Here is an 18,571-nt window from a genome sequence, read left to right as displayed (position 1 = left end):
CAACTACTGTTCAAGGACGTAGTCAAGATGGTGAAGATAGACTCTCTTGCCAAACTCTCTAAGGAGCCCAAATTTTGCACAAGTCAAGAACGACACCAGAAGCTCCAAAATAATAATTACCTTTTGTTTTTAAATCAGAAAAAATGTATACAAGATTTAGCTCAAGATGAGCAAATTATCAAAAAGATTATATATTGGAAAGACTGCAGAGCAGGGTGACAAAAATATTAATACATTTGTAAATGTATATATATATATTAAAAGAACTAAAGCCTTTTAGCCTGGAAGGTTCATGCAGACCTAACTGAGGTTTTCAAATTGTCACCCCAAATGGTGACTCCATACATGGTTTACTTTTGCCTTAAGAACTCATGACTTTTTGTGGTTCATGTGTGCTGTTTTGTATGTTCAGCACTGAAGTTGTACAAATATTAGGTTTGGAGGTTGAAAGTGGCTGATGCATAACATCTGTTTCCTCCTTTAATGCTGCTAATAGGCTGTGTTTTGCCTAAATTACTTTGGAATTAACTCTTATTGAAGTGCATTAGCAGTGTAATCCTTTTTTACTGGACCATGTGATGGGTTTGCAAGAGTTTCTCAGAAATGATCCGAAAAGGTGTTATAAATTAATTTAGTGCTCATTAAATTAAAATACTGTATCCTAACATCTCTTCCTATGTCATTTGTATATAATATAGATGAAACTAGATTTAATAGTACATTTATAGACGTTTTGAGTAAAACAGAATAGGTGTGGGAGTGTGGAACAAGCCGCCCAGCCATGTTGTTGAAGCCGATACCCTGGCTTCTTCAAGAAACATCTGGATGAGCTCCTTGCATCACATCACTGCTAACAATCACACTGTTAAGATGGGCCAAGTGGCCTCCTCTCATTTGTAACCTTTTTATGTTTTTTTTAAGCTATCCCAGAATGTGCAAGCCCGGAGTGGAATTTAGTCAGGACAAATGGGTTCATGCTCCTGCACTTCCAGCAGAACAGCACCATACCGGCACACTGGTTTGGAAATTCTGGAGTGGACTCCAAATGTCCAAATATGATAGACTGTGTAGTTCTAGAATCAAAGCTGTTCCTGAAAATGACAAGTGTTTGTTTTAATGATATAAGATATAAGATATAACATCACTTTATTAACCCTTTACAATTTCTTGCATTAGGAATTATCTTTTCACATACCCCAGCTTGCTCTCCATGAGACACACAGACAGGGAGAGATCCTGGGGTCAGAGCGCAGGGTCTGCCATTGTACGGCGCCCCTGGAACAGTTGGGGTTAAGGGCCTTGCTCAGGAGCCCAACGGAGTAGGATTCCTCTGGCGGCTATGGGATTTGAACCGGCAACCTTCCAGCCACAGGTGCAGATCCTTAGCCACAGAACCACCGCTCCGCCCCAAGCAGATCTTTAGTGTCTTTGAGACAGGAGACGTTGAAACAAATGACAGACAGTGTGAGACTAAAAAGCCCAAAGATTGAGACTAATCAACAGACCCAGTATACAGTATGGCATATCGTCCTATATTCTTAAATGCTCTCTTAACAGTTTTCTCAAGTGTGTTTCACTTCCAAATGCCACTGCAATTGGGTGGTAGAACTAGATCATAATATCCGGGCTGCCGCCGAACATTTTCAGCTGTCTGAGGAAATACTGTCATAAAAAGGAAAACGCACTCTCTGAGTTTCAAACTAAATGTTTTCAAACACAGAAATCGTCCCCCAACAGGGAAGTGTGTGGGAGGGAGGGGCTGCTGTGGTGCAGTACAAAATGAATGTTGACTCTCCGTGTACAAAGCAATAGGCAAGAGAAAGTTTGGCACTTGATGAATAGGATCATCAGTGGTTTTGGTCCATCCAAAATAAACCATGCGCAAAGAATGTCTAGTAAGGGTTCCAAATGCAGTGTTTCCAAAAAGATTTTAATCTCGCAGAACACATTTAACATCACTTGGTTTGACGTGAAAAGTGTGGGATCTCAAACCAACGGCACTAATACTGCAAGAAAAACATTTTTTTCAAGACTACAATTTTTTGACTAGAGACTAAATAGGCAACATGTTTAATGATGAAACACTCTGTTTGGTCTTTCTCACTGGAGTTCCAATGTGAAATGTGAGCCCATTTCAATGAACATCAGATCATCCCAGCACTTTCAATAACCGCTGATCCAGTTCAGAGTCATGGTGGCCTGGAGCCTATCCTGGGAAGCTGTGGGCGCAGGATGCCAAGTCCAGTGCAGGGAACACACAGGAACAAACATGCACACACAGGCCAATTTTTTTGTTGTTTATGGATGCCAGTTAACCTACCAGCATGTCTTTGGACTGTAGGAGCACCTCAACCCGAGCACTTGAAGGAAATCTCTGCAAACACCGGAACAACATACAATCTCTATACAGAAAGCACCACCGGAATTCATCCCAGCATCCCAGAGCTGTGAGGCAAAAATGCTAACCACTATGATATTGTGCCTCCCTTCAGTGAATATAACTTTAATGGTCGGGTCAGTACTGGAAGGAGCATCATGAAAGTCATGATTTACACTTTGTATACATGGCTTCTTCTGATTTTACAGCAGACCAGAAACCTTTCTGCTACATAAAAGCATGCCTCTGCACACAGGAAGCACTGCCCTTAGTATATGGCCAGTCAGTGTTCTATACAGATACATTATGCATTTCTAGAAAGGATTTTAAGGAGGTTTTTATGATAAAGGGGGCGCTCTCTCATTTCCTCAATGCCACAAAAACAGGATACATTCTGGCATGATGAGCCAATATGGCTGAAATTAACTACATTTTGCTTAAAGTGTACAGTCGCTGCTTATTATTTTTTGATTTTGTAAAGTAGTTTGTAGTGTTTTTTTCTTGTTTAGATGCCTTAAGATGGGAATTAACATATAATACTTAGTTGGGTTTACTCTAACAGTGCTCTACAAACAGAGTAGAAGTGAAGATAACCTACTGTATATCCGTCTTCTAAATCCGAACAACCCAGACACCAGTTCTTACATACTGCAAGCCAATAGCACAGCAAGGTACCAGATAAAAGACTGATGACTCTCATTGAGAGCACTGAAGGCTCATATGCACCCATGAACCCAAGAAAAAACTTTGCTGACTTCAAATCTACCCAGTCTGCCCAAGAGTGTGCCAAGCCTTTGGGGAATTGTGGATGCTAATTGACTAGTGATACAGACTGGACTCAAACCAGCAATCACTTAGGACTCTTTACCCTAGTTGGGAGCCCCATCTGCTTTTGCTTTTGTCATAATTCACCCCATTTTTAACAGGGAGACCTATAAGCCATCCACAGATCAAGGTCTTGGTGTTTACTAAATTATAGGTTACAATGAAAGTGTTGTGGATCAACACCTGTTATGCATTTATGAAGGCAAGTGGGATTCTTGTATTCAAGTGATGATATTTTATGCATGTGTATGTGAATACATGTTCAAAAAAAATTCTCACTATTTAGACTGCTTCACAATTTTTGTACTGGAGAGAAAATATTTTGGAACATTGATGTTACAATGTCCATGGTTTGAGAAAGTCCAGTGTATTGTAGGCTTCAAGATACTATTTAGTATCTCGCAATCCAGACATTCAGGTTTGGCAATAACATACAGGAGATATAGAATCCTAGTGCATGTAATTATGAAGTCTTTTAATGAGCAACTTTGATGTCTTTGCTTCAAGAGTGAAATGGGAGATAGGTGGTTTTAAAGGTGACTGTTATTTAGTACTAAGACAGTTACCATTTCTAAATAAAACATTTTCCGAAAAGTTTTTCCTTGTTTTCTATAGTTTTACTTTGCCTAGATCATAGCACAGACAAGATCCCCACTTTACCATACTTCTTCCAGTATTTACATTGTTCTGTACTACGCTTTAGGCTGCTTTCAAAATGACATACCACAGTAAACCTTTGGAAAGCTTGCTATTGGTTTTGAAGACAGTAAAAATTACAGTTCATTTTCTACAAATAGCTTGAACATTTTTTGTACCATTGTTTAATGTGGCAGAAGTTGAACTGGTCTAAGAAGATGAAGTCAGGGTGACTGGTTTAACATAATTACACAAATTTCTTAAATATAGAAAGCTAACAATCTGTTAGGTGGTTTCCAAATCCATACACATTTGTGCTTGTGTTTTTTTATTCTTCTACAGCACACTGTACTACGGTGAAACTCCAAAATCTTCCATTAAAAAAAAAAAACATGCCATAGATAACCAGATTTAATTTTCAGGATGCATTACTTTTATGTATGTATTTGAGGTACATTTCTTCCTACTATTAGGTAATGGAAGCTGTCTTGGTTTACTGTCAAAATATATGAAAGGCATAGAATTTCTATTTAGGGGACTGTGTGAATAGACCAGATGTAGTGCACACAACTGACTAATTTCTCAGATATACCAATCATTATTTAAAAAATAACACTGGAAATGATAAAACCAGTATTTTCTTATTTGTGTACAATGAAAATTAATACTAAGCAAGGAACATTTCCTTTTCCTTCCTTCCATTGAATTCATACAGATTATACTAGTTCTTTCTTGTTTCTAAAACACAAGCAGTGTTTGGTAGGATTGTTCGTTCTAAGAACACATCTTGTCCATGGTTACGCTATTGAAATTAAAGCAAACTGGCCAAAAGTTTCTAATATAGATATTAGTTTCTAATATAGAAAAGAAGGAGCGTTTAAGCCCAGCGTTGTTTTGGATTTTTTATGTACTGTTTTTTTCTTTTGTTTTGCCAAAATATAAAACTGAAAAAATGGAGTTTGCACGCCAGATGTTAAAATAGATAGAGGAATGTCAATTTTTGCTTTAAAATGGGTTTTATTATATGGTGAGGTGTATAATGCATGTACATATTATAACTTTCTTGTTGGTTGGGCAACCTTCTATGAGTGCCAGCATCTTTATAGCATTAATCTTCCATCGATTGTACACTGAAAACACTGACATAAACAGAGTGTTTGAGATGAACTATTACCAGAACTGATGCAGTCATGCATACCAGCTGTAATTTAGCATTGCCTATGTGGTACAGTGTGGCAAAACAGTCAGAAAAAGAATCATTGATGGTATGTTGCTAAACATGGTTCTCCTCTTCAAAAGGGAAATTGCCTTTTTATAGTCCTCTCAGACAGTTTGTAATGCTGTTGGATTAAAGTGAGATTTTTAAGTCAGTTTTTAATCTACATGTATCCTTTCATATTTCTGATAAAAAATATTTCTCATATTTCTGTTACCAAGGAACCTTTTGTGACATTTTATTATTCTTATCTTATTTGGTCAAGATCAACTTGATCCATGTGTGTTATTTGGTCAAGATAAACTTGATCCATGTGTGTGGTAACAAGTGGTTTTCAACTAATTTTATTACAGTTTAAAATCTCCAGATTTGGGGCTTTTGCCGATTCTGAGACTATATAAAAATTGCTCAGTCGGTCTTTGTATTAATTTACTTAAAATATGTAAGTACAATTTCAGCAGCAACATTCAATTTGCATATGCTACTTTTTCGTTTGCTGTACTCTCTATAATAATTCAAACTTAAAAAAAAAATGTAATACAATACATTAAGCACTGGATTGCACTGAGATGCACAGTGATCTGCCCCGAAAAGAGAATTAAATAAGTCTATAGCTAATTCAAAGCACTGTCTACTTCTAACATAACCCAGTACTTAACTGCTATACCGCCTGAAACAGTTTGTGGGTCTCCTTTTGATGTCCATTTCCCAGAGGTGTGTTTCATTGTGCTAACACTTCCATTTGTCGTACCTAAATTACCTCATTAACGCCAGTCTTATAAATCATTGTGGCATCAGTTTCCTAACTCTGCTCTTTGCTCTTTCTTCCTCATGGAACTCCTTGCTGAGAAAGTTTCTCCTGGGAATGTTTTGGGGAAAAAAATTCAATAATTCCAGGAGAGAAAAAAGCAACTGAAGAAACATTATTCATTTTCTGGAGTTTTCTCAACCTGCTTATCTACCCATTTCTTTTAAAAGTAAGGTCAAAACTTCACCCAGTCAGGTCAAGGGAATCTGTTCTGTTTATGGTTCTTTGCAAAAATGAAACAATATAAATGTATACCAACTGACCTTTTCCTTATTTGGTCATTTCATGTCTTCTGTTTTAGGAAATATATATACAATACAATAAAACACAGTTAATTTTAGATCATAAGAAAAAGACTAATGTTAATTGTATAATACATCTGCAAAACAAAACAAAAAAATATCTCCAGGTCTTTTAGTTTCTCTGTAGGTTTGGCAAGCTATGGGTTTCACTATCACTCCCACGTCGCAAAATTTAATGTGTTCAGTGAAAAAAAAAAGGTACTGAGTGGATATGTGATCTCTGTCTGGACTGCAAGCTTCCTGTTATAAATTTTAAAAAATATACATATTCAATACAAAGTTCAAGAACTGGCCAAAGGGGACATTGTTGAACTGTTTAATATTTCTTATGTGACAAGAAAGCATTTTCCGTGCCTGCTCATTATTTTGAGCAAAAATGCAATTACAGCACTAAAACCATTTTACTTGGTGGTGTTCTAGCGAATTTAATCTTCACAAAACTCAATTTTTAACATTCCAGTGTAAAAAATTGCTATTATGTAAATATTGACTCAAAATGGCTGTAATTTTATGCAGTTAAAAAAAAACTTTGAAGTCGTTTATTACTGCCATTACTTTAAGCTTCATCATAATTATTTGAATCACAACATGTATGATTCATATACTAACAGCACAGATTGGACTGCTAAGGTATACCATCTATAGTGCTCTGTGCTGCTAATGAGCAATATAAGAAACAGGGTTTGGGTGATGTCATCTGATTGTATAGGTGCCAATGCATTGCGTTAGCAATACATGTAGCATTCCAGCTATTATGGAAGTATACATCCAATATGTCTTATGTTTTATGTGTTTTTATTACCATAGTAGATTAGTTTCCAACATTTATTCTTTCAAATCATGTCTCTAAGCCTCATATTATTGTTTTAGAAATTCACTTATGTGAGAATCACATTTGTTTACTGTGCCAAAGAGTACTTCAGTCTCAATGAGTGTAGCACTGAGCCTATGGTCTGGGATATTCTCTGGGCAGTTCTTTTACAGTTTTGGTTATCTTGGAGGAGAAAGCCTCTCTATCAGTGCATTATCTTGCCTAAGTGTTCCTCTCCTTCCATTAGGCATAGATTAAAGGCCTAGCCTTTGTTTGCACATCGATATGGTACATGGCTGAGCTAGTGCACACAATGGGATCCCATTTCCTTTGTGAATGAGTGGAGAAGAATGGAGACCCCTGACATAGCAACCCGACCCCTCAATGCATCATTTCACCTCACTATGAGGGAAAATGAGGAGCTGTGAGGGAGTTCAGCAGCTCAAAGTGCAGGCCTTTTCTTTCCAGGTCACAGGGGCGCACACGGGCTAAAGAATAGGAACAGGTGACAGAAGCCAATTCTCAGTCGTGCTCTTCAGGCCTATTTTAGTCCAATTTTAGAGTAAGAATGTTTCTGCCACAGTGAGACCTCTCAGTTGATGGTATTTACAACTCTCCATTGTTTAACAATCAGCCTGACCACTGAGAACCCTTGAGCTTAACTCTCGTGTGCTTCTAGGCTTGTGGGGTTTGACACAGTTTCGTGCATTTCATTTTTACAGAATCCTACCATGTTACACATGACATCTCAGAGAAAATTTAATAATTCCCCATCTCACTGTTGCAGGTGTGGTATGGATATTAGCAGTGTGTCGAGGTTTGGATGTGACTGTGACTGCCGCCTCTTGGCACCGGCTGTTGTGTCATAATTGTACTATCTCCTTGTTAGGGCTATTCATTTTTATCTGATAAGGATGTGATTGTTCAAAGCAGGCAAGACTAAACAATGTACACCGTGGCAGATTTCTTGAGAGGGCAGCCTGCACGAAATCGTGCAATGCTCTGAACGGGAAGGTTGGTGCTACACCACATGTCTTCAATGAGTGCCGATCCATACCGCTGTGGTTCCCTGGTGTCCAACTAGACAGCAAGTTGAATTGTCTTGTATTGCAGGTCACTTCCTGGGAAACAACACAGTGATTGACGTGTTACGGAGTCAAGGCTATGAAGTGGAGCACACACCTGCCGGGCAGCGCATTCACAGGTAAAAATAACTAAGTGCTCTCTTTAAATTGTTATATTCCTTTTTTTTTTTATATCTTAACTCTTCGAATCTGTTCCCTCCTCCCTTCACAGCTGTCAGTGTGTCGGTGTAAAGTAGCCTTCCTTACACTTACACTATATAGAAGTTTTCTGGACACTCCACTCAAAGCACTTTACAGTAATGGGGACTCATCTCCACCACCAATGTGCAGCTTCAACCTGGATGATGCGAAGGCAGTCATTGTGCACTAGTACACTCACCACACTTCAGCTATCAGGAGGGAGGAGAGCAGAGTGATGAAGCCAATTTATAGGTGGGGATTATAAGGAGGCCATGATCAGTAAAGCCTCTATGAATTGGCTTCATAACTCTCTGCTCTCCTCCCCACTAATAGCTGATGTGTGGTGAGCGTTCTGGCGCACTATGGCTGCCGTCGCATCATCCAGGTGGATGCTGCACATTGGTGGTGGTGGAGGGGAGACCCCATTACCTGTAAAGCGCTTTGAGTGGAGAAATTTGGCCAGGATACTGGGGTTACACCCCTATTCTTATCTAGAAACACTCTGGGATTTTTAATGAGCATAGAGAATCAGGACCAAAGTTTTAGGTCTCATCTGAAGGACAGGGCCTTTTTACAGTATTGTATCGCCATCACTGTACTGGAGAATTAGGACCCACACAGACCACACGGTGAGCGCCCCCTACTGGACCCACTGACAGTTCTTCGAGCCGCAATCTTAACTTTCCCAGGAGGTTGATATGGCTGCTGTAAAAATAAAGATAGAAAAAATATGATGTGAGTTCTTCTTCTGTTTTATCATCATCAAAGAGAAATCAGATTCATAATGTCCTTGATTTGATTTGTTTCTGTGAGGGAAAAACAAGCTATGGGCACAATCACCAAGTTTTGTATCTTCTCAGTCTGAATCTGTGACATTCAGAAGCCTTTCGGTCACTCTGTTGTGGTTTATAATTTTGAAAGTAATGAAATCATTTTTGTGCATAGATTACTCACAATGTACTTATAGGGTTCGTTGTGACTTTCTGGGGGTCTAATGGCTATCCATGTTTGCCATTTTCAGTTAATGTTTTAGAAAGTATAAGACACTGGAAATTTTAAGATGTTTCTTACAGTAATTTAGAATAACCTGCCATTTTATAAACAGAACTTCATCTTTGGAAGATTCCATTGGCAGTGTTCAGCCTGGAGTCAAAACCCAGACATCTTATTTGACCGCAGATTTGTTACATATTATACTTTCTTCTTAAAACATGGCTCTGTATAATTGGCAGACCATATTTTATCACTTAAACTGGCATAAGGTTACATATGCCGTTCAGTCCCTTGTAGTGCAGCTTCAGCCCGAGGGCTGTGTGATATTTATTTTTGCCTTTTTTTTTTTACTGACTAGATTTCAAATGGAAATCATTTTCCAAGTAAGCACACCCTTAGTTTGTGTAATTTTACCACAGACCAAAAACAGATGTTCAGTTATGCTTAAATTATTGCAAAAAAATGTACCTTCTGCAGATAATGTAAAACATTAACCAATAATTTGTCTTTCTGTTCTTTTGAGGCCTTGTTTATTGCAAGATGAATATGTTGACAGCTCATTATTCGATGCATAAATGTTTGTCCCATTGCTATCTCTCAAACAGTCAAAGAAGTAAATTAGCATTTGCAGTTTTACAGTTTGCAATCACTCATAAACAAATGATTAATGTAACTTCTTTCTAATTTCTATTATTAGATTTTGAAAAGAAAATATACAGCCAACTAGGATATGGTAGGGTAATGTTATCTTTCCAATTAGCTCACTGATACCCACAGTGCTAGCATCGAAAGCAGAGAATTCCACTTGTACAGGCAGGGTCTGTCCTGAAAATCAGACTGTTCTAACTGTGCTTATAAGGGAAAACCTTTGGTTCTGTTTTTTATTGTATAAGAATGCCTCCTTGTGGGCAACAGGGCCTCAACCAAACTTATTACAGCACAATTATCGTAAAGCACAGCTGGAACCCTGTTTTCCACATAAATTCAACGTTTTTGATTTGTGATAGAAAACTGAAGCTAAGCTCATAACCAAGGCGGTCAAGAAGACATCAGGCTTGAATTTATATATCCTCAATTGTATTTTATATATCTAGGTTCAAGCTCATTGTGAGAAAATGAAGTGGTTCCATTGCATTTTATATTGCCTCACAGACTTCTCTCTGTTTTGGGTAAGGCCTAAATATTATGCAACACATAGGCTCTTGTGACTTTCAGAGATTATTTTATTGACTATTTTATTTAAGTGATGATAGGTGCTGTATCCGGGGCAATGGAAAGTCTAAATTTCTGTGTAGAGAAGCTACCACATGTGTGTTTCCACTGTGACTCTTCCTCAGCTCAGCCCTAGAGCAATACCCTCAATGGGGATGAAAGAGTATCTTCATCAATTCCTGGACTCTCCTATTGTGCTTGCTTCCATGAGGTTTTGTTTAGCCAAATTATATGCTACTTTTGTAACAGTCAGATGTTCACTTGGTTCTAGGTTTACACTTGTGACTTAATCTGCATTGGAACCCAGGCATTTAAAGCTTAAATACTTGAAAGGCTTGTGAAAAAACCCACTGCACCACCTAGTCCTTTATACCATTATTTCTATTCAGCTGTCAGCTTAAGATTCTCTGAACTTCACCAGAGCAGTGTTAGAAGTTATATCCTTATACTGAGGAAATACAAAGTTTAAATCGTTCTTTCTCTGCACCCCTTAATCATTTGATGCAAAACATTTGATAAAATGTTTACTTATTTGCCTTTTTGTGGTTTTGAAACAGAATGACACAAGTAGAAATACAGTACATAATTAAAATTCTAAACTTGCATTGTGGTGCATATTCAGGGTAAACTGGAGCTATGCATCGCCAATCTGGCCAGGAGGCAATCTTTCTGTTATCGGTATATCCATCTCCTTGTCTATATCTGCCCTCATCCTGGCCTTCCGGTTCTCTTGAGGAACAGGAGACAGGCATCTTGATGGAGCAAACATCATTTATCTGAAAAAATATGTTCATACAAAAAAATCCCTCTAACTCCTTTCTCAGCGAATGCGGGAGAAATTCCTTGTGTGAGTAGGCCTGTTTTTATCATCTCCATGTGACAAAATAGATGCGACCCCAGATTGACGAAGATACTACCAAGCTAAAGGCTGTTGACTACTGAAATTGTGCGAGAGAAACTAGGGTTTTGGCTTTCAAACTATTTGCAATAAAGCTGCTTTACATTCTCATTTCTGCAAGGCTCTGAACACTACACACATACACACTATGTGTATCTGAGCCATTTTAAAAATGGTTAGCACGTTCAAGGGGAAAAGGTGTCTCCATAAACCAAAGAAAATTCCCAAACTTCCTGCAAAGTAGCAAGTAGCAGGGAAAATTGTGAACAAGCTTTTACATTGTCTCTTTAGAGGTTATTATTTTATTAAAACTAGAAGGAAAGTTACTGTAATGGGAGTCCCCTAGCCACTGTGTACAGTTAGCCGAGGACAAAAACTGTTGAAGGTGTTCAATCTGTTCATCGAGTCAATCCAGTTATCCCACTTCCTGTGCAAGATTCAAGATTTTTTATTGGAATGCTTTTTCATTCAGCTGTACCCAGTAACAGTAGAGTAAAAAAAAAGGTTTTTACCCCTGTGTTTAAGGTGCCAGTAACCTTAAATTTTTAGGGAGAGCTGAATCAGAACTTTTAATGATGCTTAATTGTGGCTGCTTAAGGGCTCAGAATTAGAGACCAGGTGAAAGGCTCTTGACAGTGGATATTTGGGAAGCATGAGAGATGTAGGGGTGATCTGAGGTGATTGAAAACTGGTTATCCCAACCTTAAGGAGTTTATTAAAAGAAGAGAAATGACAATTCCAAATTATTTTCCTAAATCCAGTTTGTGCTCCAGTGTTCAGACGGATTTAATTATCTTGATATGGAGTCTATTATTTTTATGTATGTACGTGGATACTGTCCAACTGAAAAACATACGTTTTTCTAAATAAGTTCAGATTTGTGAAACATTCTTCTTGGGATATGTTTTCTTTTTAGTCTAGGTCCTAACTAATTTCTTATACATAGCCAGTGGTACAATACTAGAAAAGGGTATGGCATACGCCAATTAAATTTTTTTTAAAGACTTCTTTAAAATTGTTGATTTAAAAGGACAAATTTTATGAATGAGACTCTTTACAGAGCTCCCTAAGCTGTATCATATTACATTGCTGCTGAACATAGAAATTTGAGAAATTCTCATTAGCACCTAAACTATATCTTTATTTCTGATTGCTTCATTCAATACATTGCCAGTATAGGCCCCACAGGAGAGTTGGAGCCTATGCTGGCAAGCAACGGGTGCAAGACAGGGCACACGTACCAGGGCAAATTTTCCCAGAACCCAGTTAACCAACATGCTTGTGTTTGGACTATGGGAGGAAACTGGAGCACAAACACAGGAAGAACTTACAAACCCCACAAAGACAGCACCCCAGTTCTGCAAGCGAACCTAGGGCCCCAGCACTGTGAGGCAGCAATGCAAACCACTCCAACACCATGCCATCCATGTAAAAAATATATATGTTATATACAACTTGCTTTCTTCTTTCGCCCCCAAATTAGAATATATGGCCTGAGCTACAAAGGCAGAAGCCATTTATAATTCTGTTTAACATGTTCTGAACCCTCGGCCACTTTTGGTGTAGTTCCTAGGATCCTACGGTGCCGCCCTCTCCCTCACAGCTTTGTTTTCCTCCCATTTCCCTCAGTGCGAAGGCGAAGGCGCCCTCTTTCCCTCTGCACACGCCGTACTCCCCCGGCCAGGAGCTGGAGCCTGCCTCCCACCTGGAGCCCTTTCTCCATGAGCACCAGCAGCCCCAGCACGAGGAGGAGGAGCTGCTGCCCCACATGCTCCTCCCAGACAGCCTGGACCTGCTGGAGAAGGTGGAGCGCAAGCTGAAGAAGAAGCGCAAGAACAAGCAGAAGAAGCAGCGCCTCCGCCAGTTCAACGACCTGTGGGTCCGCATCGAGGAGAGGTAGTGCACGGGTGGAGCACTGACGCACCGATTAACTCCAGCAATGTAGCAGCACTCTTAAACACGTTTATAGAATAGCATTATTACAACAGCAATGTACTGTACTGGAAATGCATATCAACTTCAATTATTTAAATGTATTTAAATAATTTTTAATTATTTATAATGTATTTAATTAAATATATTGTATTACATATATTAACTAAAAATGGGGCTGTGTTTGGTAAGCCAGCAAGCTGTGATTTGTCAGGAGCGTAAAATTTGGCATTATTGATTGGAGCAAAAAGGTGAACAGGATTGTTCTGCTTTTTGAAACCTGTCAGTCGACATAACATGCCTAAGTTGACTGTATGAAACGCAAAAATGAGAATCTTAACTGTACTTCTTTTTTGAGATTGTTTCAATTCCAATTTTTCTAGTGGAGCTCTGTTGAAAAATGGAAATATGCCAAACTTAACTAATCAGTGATCTTAAGAATGCTAAAATTGCACAGCTTATGAGATCCTCCCTGAGGTTTATCTAACTGCTGCAGCTGGGTTCTGAATTGAGTTCCAGGTATGACGTTTCATTTTCAAGTCTCGGCAATCTCTAGCCTCTGTTATCTGTATGATCTAGACCTGCTCCAGTAGGTCTGCCAGAGGCAAGCACACATCACCTCACATCCTTTTTTGCTAATTCAGTATTCGGCTTCCTCTAGTCCCATCACTGTAGGATTCTGTTAAAACCTGCTCATTAATTCTTTAGTACGGTGGATATGCTGAATGCATATTTAGAAGAAAAAAGGCATTTGGTTAAAAAATGTAGCCAGTCTGAAAACAGAACCGATTTGAAAGGCCAGCTAATGTATAGTTTAATCATATCAGTTAATTAGAAGCTACGTTTCTAGAGAAAATTTAAAATGACCATATAGTGGGCAAATCTTTTTATTGAATGCAGCCTTTGAAAGTTTATGTATAGGTAAGTTTCTTCAATAGTAAGAGGGGAATGTTTTCTTTTAAAAGTACATTTTGGTGCTTTACCAAAGGAAATGTACTTGAATATCAAAGAAAGTCAGCATTATTAATTCCCTTTTATTTACAATGGTGCATCATTGAAAAGACGTCAATGATGCATTTCCAGACAGGCCCAGCTTCTGGGCTTCTTGGCAGTGAAAAGGCAAAGATACCCCTGATACTTATTTCCCAGTCTTTTCACTTTGATAAGTGTTTGACTGTGGATAATGAATATGGGTTAAGAACAATCAGTCAAGGGAAATGTGGTTTAAAAAACGTATAAGTGACTAGAAGCCAGGAGTTTGACATCCATCTTTAGTAGACAATATTGGCACAGACATAGGAAGAAAGTGTCATTTACAAGGGAAAATATTAAAGCAATTTATTTAACTCCAAATGTTATTTTTTAATTGTGTTCTGAGAAATTGCCTGTTCATCTATTTCAAAGGTTTAAAGATTAAAAATTTCACCTAGAGTTCCTGATATTTGACAATAATGGAAAAACACAGATTTTGCTTAACCAGCTGGGACACATCATATATTTTTTTTAAAATAGATCATGTTGTCTGCAGCCTCCCAAACAAAACATAACCTCACTAAAGTTATGACAGAATGCCCAGATAATGGTACCAAATATTTTTTTCAAATATTATTTTATGTTTTGGTAGTCAAAACACTTCTTGAAGTGTATATTATGATCCCTTCCAGCATAAGAAAATATAAAGATTTTCTTGTTACTCTTTATGTGGTACCACATGCTGACACATCATTCTGTATTACACCTTATGTGTCTGATTTTGCTGCCAGAGAACGAAGCCTTGTGATGCAAGTTAAACAAAAATAAACAGGCTTACAGTGTTGGAACTTAAAGAACAGTGAGAGAAAAATGAGCAACCGTTCTGAATTCTAACTTCTAAAATAAGTGGAAAATCTAGGGACATATCCAAGTTTTGCAGCCAAGACCAATCAATGAAAAGTAAATATTATTAATGAAAAACATATGGTAGTGATGAAAACATTTGGATTTCATGCTGATTAAATATGCAAGCTAATTTCAGGTTCAGGTCAGCCGTTGCAATAGCATACCACCCAACTTTCTTTTTTTTTAAAAAAATAATCTTTGCATTAAATTATTTAACGTATTATTGGGTCAGATGCATTTTAGCTTGCAATTGGGTTCTCTGTGTCTTTGTCATTGGCCAGTCACAGCATAAGAACCTGTCAGTTTGTTTTCACTGGCCTAGTTCCAGTCACAACTGCTCTGGTTTGGAAGTATGAACATCAAAAGGCCTAGCTGAAATGATTTAATGTTAATTCTCAGCAGGCTTGGTGGATTGACTGAGGCCTACTCTCCTGTATTCATTTGCCATCCCTCTTCCAGGTCTTTAGCACTAGAGCCAGTTGGCACGTTTCCACTCCTTGACCAAATCTCATGCTGCACACACTTACGTCTCAGCAAAACCTCATTTAATTGTCTGTGGCGCTCTTGAAGGTATCTTTTTGCTTCAAGCACATTATTATTTCCACAATTTTTTTTTAAAGACCAGCATCTTTTGCTAGTGCTTCAGGCTCAGAAAAAAACATGGTTTCTTGGGCAAGATCTAGCCATTTGTACTGTAACATCCAAATTGTGCGTGCTTTACAATCCCAGAGGAATGTAGACATTTTTGGCAGATAAGGTGAACTCTAGCAGCTCCCAGAAAAAGGGTTTTGGGGGATCAGTGGCAATATTTCAAATGTGTTTCATATTGCATTAGACACAATAAACAACGAAATCCAACTTCGTTTCACACACATTTTACAAAGGAAATGTGGTAGATGTTGGTGATTCATTTTTCTCCCGCCTTGTTGTGCAGGCTAACAGAAAGCCTATTTGTAGCATGGGTGAGATCAGCAACTTTGAACAATGGGATTGCAGCCAACTCCTAGTGCAGAACATTTATCAAGAAATCCCAGTAGGTGAATTTGCTCTGCCGTTTAAGCATGGAACAGTGAAGGAAAGACCACACAGGCACAGCAGGGTTCATATCTGTTGGCTGTTCAGATGCACAACATTTGCTTAGTGGAGCGGTGAGCTGTTTCAACTGAAGGGCTGTCGCTAGTAGCCTGTGAAGGTTCTGTCAGTCTTGTATAATAAATTGACTTTCTAAAAGAAAGTCAGAATCTGCCATGTCTGCCCTTGCCAGGAATCTACAATCCAAACAGGAAAGTGTTTGCAGTGACCTTTCTGGCAGATGGGGATGTAGCACGTGTGAGCAGTTCAGTGGGGGAAAGCACAGCGATTTAACGCTGTGCTTAATCACCACTGAGAGCAGCAATTACCACTCAGTCCATAGCCTTGCTCTGTCAAAAGGGAAATGTAAGTACATCACCTATGTGATTTTGTCAAGTAGGTTCTAGGAAATACAAAATTGAGGACAAAAAGAAAATTCGAGGACAAAAACACCTTTATGTCTAAAATTTCCGAATGGTTTAGAGCAGTAGTGCTGCAATTGTCTGTTTCTGGTCTTCATGCCAGCGGAACTCTTAATCACTGAGGTTAACTGAGCTGTACTTGCTTATTTAGATTTTTTAATAAAACTGCTTTCAAATCCCAGTGATTAGTATTGAGCCTATTGCACTTTTAGAGTTGCATTTGCACAGGATTCCATTCTCTCAGATGTGTGGATTCAGAGTAATGGGACTTGGATAATGTGCTTTTCTCCCCCACTCCTGCACTTCATCACCAGGGTCGTCTACCGAGAGGTGTTTAGAAAGACATGAGGGGAGTAAACGTTTAATAAGCAGTTTTGCGGATAATAAAAGGAATTCTTTACTACATTTCATGGCAACGACACACCTGCAGCTGGGTATTCTTGAAACCAAGCACTAAGTGCAAAAACAGGTTAAAAAGATCTAATCAAGCGAGAGTGTAAATTAAATGGATCGGTTCTTCAAAATAATTAGGTGCCCCCCAAAAAAGGAAATGTGAGGATAAGGGGATACTGTAGGACATGTTCTAAGAACCACCAGTTTAAAAAAAGCATATAGCCTAGCAGTCGCCCATCATACAGTACAATGGGCCTAATTGTCCTTTATCCTTGTTTTGTCTTTCAGCACTACTGTTGCACCTCCTCCTCCTCCACTGGTCCGAATTATAAATGGATACATCACAGTCCAGCCCCCACCTCGGGGATATGGGAGATCCAGTCACATCAGGACATGCCTGAATTCTGCCTCGTCTTCTACTTTGTCATTCTTTACTCTCGTATTGACAGTATTTGCTCACACATTGACGTTAGAGCTATACTAGACTCCCAGCTCCACTGCTCATCTGTTTGAAGCAGAACACAAGAGTAAATGGATGGACGGGTTTCAGTGGAGAACCGTTGGACTCGTCTGAAATGTTTGGTTGGCAAATTAAATAATATGGGCAGTCCTTCCACTACCTTCAGGAAGCATTATTTTCTACCCATTAATTTATTCTTCTCTTCTGAAGAATCTGTTTTTCTATCCCATAATGCCTTGGGAAGTGTATATAACTACTGTATTATAGGTGTAATTTAGAAATATAAAATGAAATTATGATTTTTTGTAAAAATAAAAAGCATTATATTTTTCTGGATAATACTGGCACTAACCACATCTATAATAGAAATATTTTCCTATCTTAGACTGATCAAAACTCTTATAATATACAGGATGTCATATCATATGGATGTGAGAATGATTATGTTGACTTTAAGTATTATGCTTTTTGGTTTTGTTCAGAGATGTTTTTGTTTAAATGTTTTAAAGTAGAGGTTACTCATTTAATTTATTTATGTAGTCTCATGTAACCTAAAGTATTTTGAGTGTTGCAGTCCTTACTGTGATATGTAAAAATCTTTTTTTAATACCTCCTAGAAGTTAACAGCTATGTTTTGTTTTTTTATAAATATGGCTCATCTTGTATTTCATTTTTCCAGTATGCTCTACTGTTAAATCTAATAAAACAAGCTCCATCAATTGCTAATGTTAAGTAAGTGCTAAGATATTACTAATAATTTGAGTCCATGATTATGCTTTACCTTTACACGTTACTTGTTGTAGTTTTCTGAAACAGCCTTTTTTTAAAGGGTACTCTTAACTGTTTTCCATTATTTGGGAATTTGAACTCACTTTCTACCAGCATCTCCTTGAATTACCGTGCCAGAAATGCTCAATTAGATTAATACCCAACCATTAAATAATCACATATAGGTAAATATGTTTTGATATTCTTATGATGTATACCAATGTGGATTAGAGGGTTAAATTCTCAGTTTTGGGTGGGTACAAAAAGAAAACAATTAACAATTCCAAATTTAAAACATCAAAGC

General features: G+C 38.1%; 1 protein-coding gene across 1 annotated transcript in view; it reads left to right on the top strand.

The window, feature by feature from the left end:
- Positions 1-18,231, top strand: part of trabd2a (TraB domain containing 2A) — an 82,336-nt gene extending 64,105 nt beyond the window's left edge. Inside the window, exons 5-7 of the mRNA XM_088630327.1 lie at positions 8,089-8,179; positions 12,973-13,239; positions 17,328-18,231. Coding sequence (XP_088486453.1) covers positions 8,089-8,179; positions 12,973-13,239; positions 17,328-17,523 — 554 coding nt within the window. The 3' untranslated portion in view covers positions 17,524-18,231. The remainder of the gene's footprint in view (positions 1-8,088; positions 8,180-12,972; positions 13,240-17,327) is intronic.
- The last annotated feature ends 340 nt before the right edge of the window (positions 18,232-18,571 follow it).

Source organism: Lepisosteus platostomus, chromosome 4 (genome assembly GCF_059453375.1).
Source record: "Lepisosteus platostomus isolate fLepPlt1 chromosome 4, fLepPlt1.hap1, whole genome shotgun sequence".
In the NCBI taxonomy this organism is placed as follows: domain Eukaryota; kingdom Metazoa; phylum Chordata; class Actinopteri; order Semionotiformes; family Lepisosteidae; genus Lepisosteus; species Lepisosteus platostomus.
Note: the sequence above shows the minus strand (reverse complement) of the source record. Positions and strands in the feature narration are given on the sequence as shown.